Source organism: Oculina patagonica, chromosome 14 (assembly GCF_052425735.1).
Source record: "Oculina patagonica isolate OP01 chromosome 14, crgOcupat, whole genome shotgun sequence".
NCBI lineage: Eukaryota > Metazoa > Cnidaria > Anthozoa > Scleractinia > Oculinidae > Oculina > Oculina patagonica.
Genome location: NC_135771.1, coordinates 11,590,356 through 11,596,209, shown reverse-complemented (window position 1 = coordinate 11,596,209; position 5,854 = coordinate 11,590,356). Strand labels below are relative to the sequence as shown.

Sequence of the window (5,854 nt, the reverse complement as noted above, 5' to 3'; positions counted from 1 at the left end):
AAATATTTCCTACAAAAGTTTGCACACTTTCGAGTCAAATTCTAAGAAAGTTCGACGCGCCGAAAACCGGAGGTGACGTAATTTTTGTGTTTGACCGCTGTGTGACCCAACCTATACCACAATGCTTGAGAGGCATGGAGCCGAGGCCCCGAAAAAGTTTCTTTGAAAAGCGCCAATGATAAACGAACCAACATTAAAAACTGGGGAAGTGAATTGCATACTCTTGACAAGTTTTTCTACAATCTTATAGTTTTTCTATAATCGACCGTCATTTTTGAAGACCGGTATAATCTGTCAAGACGGATATGATGAACTTTGCAGTCTTGATGTAAATTCGAGACAGATAAACTCTACAAATTTCTCTCGTCTAAGGTGGTCTAAGGTCATGGGTTTGTGCTTAGGCGTGGTTGCAAAAGCGAAGCGCGCTAGTGACGTCACGACTCGGACAAGACTCAGACAAACAAACCGAAATGGCGGACAATTTTTTTTAAAGCACTTTCTAAAGCAGCCGGTTTTCCTAAAACACTTTCATAAAACGAAAACTTCGCCTAGATTCCTTCTATTTCTCTCAGAGCTAGCCCGCGTTCAAAGGGGAAGGAAACTGAAGGGGAGTTCGAGCGCGAAGCGCGAGAGGTGCGAGGAGAGAGCGCCTGGCGCTTCGATCTTGAACTCCCCTTCTCCTTTCCCTTTGGACGCCGGCCATGTGGCCATGCAGGCTATCTCAGAGCACACTGATGTTTCTGAGCCTTGTGGAGGTTATATTCATTGCATCCTATTTTTAGACCTCGCGCGCTTTTCTATTCCCCTGCATTTTATATGGTGATTTACCCCGGTGTAAGAAACTGTGAAATTTTTCTTTGTTTTGGAGCTATTGTTTTCCCGCTCTATATTGTTTTGAGGTTCTTTGTTGTCTTGGTCGTTCTTTGGATACGTCACTGGTGAGTTTCACAGGTTATTACAACGAGAATAAGCCTATCTTTGAAGTACTTTTTCTTTTTTGTCTGTCATTTGACCGCGGTGAAGCGTGCGAGCGCGTGCATTGTAAGTCCCTCTCTCCAAACTCCACACGCTTTTATCTTGAATACTATAGCCACGCGCTCGTTATAATACAAGAAAAAACAAAAGAAATGACGAAACAATTGGACTGTTTTCGGCTTTTAATTAACTCGCCTGCCACCTGCTTGTGTTTTATAGTGTAAAGACTGCATCGAGTCTTTCTTGTGTGTTCTGTTGTATTGTATTCAGTGCGTTTGGTTCTATGGTAAAATCTTCGTCGAGGGAAGTATTTACTTCACAAACGGCATTATTTAACGACGGTATTTAAAACGATCGCGTTGGTTTAGGCAAAATTTAAGTAAACATCTATTCTATGTTAATTCTTACTTCACGATGACAAAATTAAACGATTTAGAAGACTAGAAGTAGTTTGGAAAAACTATCTTACGCCCAAGATTGTCGCGAAAACCTGTTTCCATTGCATGTTGCAGTGTTCGTATTGAAAATAAACTCGAGACTCTCTCCACAGTGTATGTTTATTTACATGTGTTTATGTGCTCTATTTGGTTGAAAACAATAGAAAATACAATAGACCCCGTTAAGGCATCATACATCAAGCATATAATATATTAACAATGGTTGATGAACATTGCCTAAGGCTCATAGCAGAACTTACAACTCGCTTTTGATATTTCGCAATCATTAGTGCTAATGTTGGTTGATGTCCTTATATTTGTTTTTTTTTTCTTCACTGAAAACGCTATATTTACCGAGCAGCTATTGTTCTCGAGATAGCCATCAGATATTCCATTGTCGTAATTTTCCATTTAGTAAGTGCAAATACATGTTACAAATTGTGTTTCATGAACGTTCTATGCAAGGACTTAATCAAGCGCGCACGCATTTATTTTAAAATTATAGTTCTTAGTGAAAACGACATGGTATTTCAAGGATAAAGAATTTCGCCACAAAGTAGATCTATGAAAGCAGCGTTAAGTAATCCTCAATTAGCAACACGCAAAACAACCATGGGCGAAAGTCAGTTTTTGTAATTAAACTGAATAAAAATGTTCACAATGGTGTTGTTTTGAAAGGAAAAAAACAAAGAAACCCCGCTAACAAGAAATGTAAAATATAGTTTAAATGTCTCTTTTGATCAAGAGTTCGCTAGAAGTTTTCTTGTAGTTTCTGCATTTTTACCATCTGGTTCCGTAGAAGTATTGATTTGTAGGCGGGTTAACAAAAACGTAGGGCGACCCGTGAGAGAGTGAAAATTCTTCTTCGCCTGTTATGCCTTCAGGTGGACAACAATTGCACCTTGTAGTAGAGTAGGGTAGAATCTGTACCGTTTCTCTCTCGCCAGAGAATTGACTCGGCAAGTAGTGGCATTGAGGCTGAAATGGCGTCAAGTGAAAACCAGATGAATGGCAAGGCGGAATCCCGGTTCTTGATAAAGCCATGCGTTCATCACGGACGCGAAATTCCTCCTTGAATCTTCTACGATGCACATTTTCTTGCGCGCTTAAACTTTTGGTGGTTTCAGATCTTGGCGATAATGCAAAAGGTGAAGCCCTCGATTGCAAAGAGAACTCATCGAAATCGGTCGGCGCTTGTTCTTTGGCGGCAAAAATTTCGGAGGCGGCTCGACAAGTTTGATTTGCGTGTTCATTCTTTTCTTTCTTAATAGAAACTTCGGTTCCTTTCAAAACTTCATTTCCGTCCAACTGTTGCGCGGTGTCTCTCTCTTGCTCGTGTTCTTGCGGCGGAGAAAGAGACCGATGAAAACCACACGGAAAATGACCATGGTTAACCGTGGGGTTGTGCTTCAAGTATTTTTTCTTAGCGCGTCTCTTCGGCCGATACTTGTAATCTGGATGCTCGATCATGTGTAGCTCGTTCAGCAGCTTAGCTTGCGCGAAAAACTTCTGCTTTTCTTCCTCGCTAAGTTTCCTCCACTCCGAGCCAAGAATCTTGCTTATCTGTGAGTTGTGTAGTCTAGGATTTTCACGCGCTAATTCCCGCCTCTTACGGCTGGACCAAATCATGAACGCATTCATTGGACGTTTAACGTGGTTCTCGGTGGGACTTGACATAATAAGGCGATGGCGCTCTTCCAAGAAAATCTTCTTTTCACTCGGGTTTCTCACTGGCAAGGGCGATGGACTGATGTAACTTTCCACTCGACTTGCTCTTTAAATAACTTCTCCTTTCAAGTGTCTCGTTGAAGGAAAACTTCGTTAAATTACTTCTTTTCCTCGCGGTAGGAGGGCAATTTCTTATCTAAATTCGCTTCAATTAGCTTAGCATGTGACTTAAGCTCCCTGCCTGTCGAGCATTAGATAGATGCTTAGAAAACCACCTTCATATCACTGGCTATAAGAACATAAAGCCACGCTTTTATGCCGAGACATAAAACAAAAGCCTCTTTTGTGTTTAATTAATGTTTAATGTGAGTTCAAGTGGCGGGAGTTTGTGTAACAAACTTGTTCATTTTATGTCGGGGCAATTTTAGCTGTTTGTTTTATGTTTTCGCTGAGAACGCGTGCCAAAATCCTGTGAATTCTCTTTCTAAATAAACGAAATTTTTAGTTATATTTTAAAACAGGCCTCTTGTTCAATCGAACTACTAAACGTTCCAGTTCATAAAATCGTTAACTGCCCCACCTGGTTCGTTGTTTTTCTTTGCATGGTATCTCATCAACGGCAGACTATTGCATAATTAATGTAATCCAGCTTTAAGAAACAATACATCTCATTTTAGCGGTGGCGCTAAAGGCTCTTTAGAACACTACACAAAACAAATGAAGCCTTTATTGTGGGCGAGCACGGAAAAAGCACTTTCTTCTAACATTTGACTCAAGGAAACTCTTGTTTTTTTTTCTAGTGCGATCTTTTAAAACGCAGAAATTACCCAAAGAACCAAAACGTCAGATTTGAAACTATTTACACAACAAACACTCAACGGGTTTACTTTACAACAACAATAGACCTCATCAAAGGGGAATATATTTGGCTCAAATAAATTATTCATTCAGTATGTTTAGTTCATGGCTTTCTTCAGTAAAACAAACTTTTACATGACAATGGAAGATAAAAGCGAACTTTCAACCTCATTAAAATGAAAAGGGCTACCAAAAACGGTTCTATCAGACACGAGAACTATTCTGTTTTTGTTGATTATTTCCAACATTGTGATTAAACGTATATCGCAACTTTTTGTTTAATGTTTACAGGGGAAACTTCACTCTTATCTGCGAAACGCCGTGTTTATTTAAACGCAGGTGTTTTGGAAAGCGAAGGCTTGTGAAATAGTTTCTCTAATTTGCGATAATTAACTTTAACAGACCTACTTAGTGAACGAGATAGATAGAGCCTTAAACATTACTAGAACTGAGAATCGCTGCCACATAAAACAATGAAAAAAAAAAGAGAGAGTTAGAAAAGACTGTATTTGTGAGAAAAGCAGAAAAAGAATTTTCAAAGAATACTGATTCGTTTATTCGCCTCTGTATATTTTGCGACATTCTCCATTCAAGAACAAAAAAAGAAAAGAAAACTTTACGTTATCTATATAATAAATCGTCAGAATGTTTTTAAAATTTGAAACTAACCAAACAAAATGGAAATCTTCGGAACGAAATTCTACGTTCACGATTCGCGGCGGATTGCTTTTAATTTTGCCGAAATTTTTCTTATGGTTCTTTATTAAACGATAATTGACTGCCGAGAGGCTTTAACTTTTATAGCGTTTAGGCTTATGGGTTAAATTGTATTGAAAGTGCACCATTCAAATGAAAGCTATTGAGCAGTACTTACATGCGCTACTGTTTTAGCTATACAATGGGGGTCTATAAACTTTTCATGTCTGGGGAAAAAAATCGTAGCGTGTGGCCATTTAAGTGAAAGCTATTTAGTAGTATTTTCATGTGGAACTGTCTAGTATTATGATGTACAAGGTGTTTCCAAGTTTTAGGTTTATGATTGAAATTTTATTAAAAGTGTGACCATTCAAATGAAAGCTATTGAGCAGAACTTTCCTGGAGTGCGGTTTGTTTGCGCAATTATTCAGTCCCAGTGAAATTTTATATAAACTGTCGAATTTAGTCAAAATTTTACTCTGTTTCTCTTCAGGAGGTGATCAAGAGGTAATCATGATACTGAAAAGTTTTATATCAAACATTTAACAAACAGCTGACAGCAGTAATGTTCCAAGAAAGCCATTTAAAGTTCTCTTATTGACAGAAAACCCAGTAAAATGCTTTAACAGTTCAATAAATAAACATTAACTTGGCTTTCTTGTAAATTAACAAGCATATCTTTCTTGTATTAGCTTAAAATGCCTCTTAATTTAAAAATAAAAAACCCAATCAATTATTCCATATCAACTCCCTTTCTTATCCTTTTCTTTAACCTTCTGTTCATCATTGACTAGATAGTTCTTTAAAAAGGGTGTTGGTTTAATAATATTCCTAAATTATTGAGCTAATATAAGAAATATATGCTTGTTAATGTTCCAAAAATCCAGTTAAAGTTCTCTTATTGACAGGGAACCCAGTAAAATGCTTTAAAAATTCAGTAAATAAACATTAACTTGGCTTTTTTGTAAATAAACAAGCATATCTTTCTTTTATTAGCTCAATAATTTAAGAATATTATTAAACCAACACCCTTTGAAAGAACTATCTAGTCAATGATGAACAGAAGGTTAAGAAAAGATAAGAAAAAGGAGTTGATATGAAATAATTGATTGGGTTTTTTATTTTTAAATTAAAAGGTATTTTAAGAGTGATCCTTTTATGATGTTAATAGAGAGCACTATTTTCGCCAAGAAAAACCCCAGCGGGTTTAGGTGATATGT

General features: G+C 37.5%; 1 protein-coding gene across 1 annotated transcript; it reads right to left on the bottom strand.

Moving 5' to 3' along the window:
* LOC144638442 (uncharacterized) lies at positions 1 to 5,332 on the bottom strand. The gene has a single exon (XM_078497640.1). The coding sequence runs from the start codon at positions 3,087 to 3,089 to the stop codon at positions 2,193 to 2,195; it is 897 nt and encodes a 298-aa protein (XP_078353766.1). The 5' UTR covers positions 3,090 to 5,332; the 3' UTR covers positions 1 to 2,192.
* Positions 5,333 to 5,854: the final 522 nt, after the last annotated feature.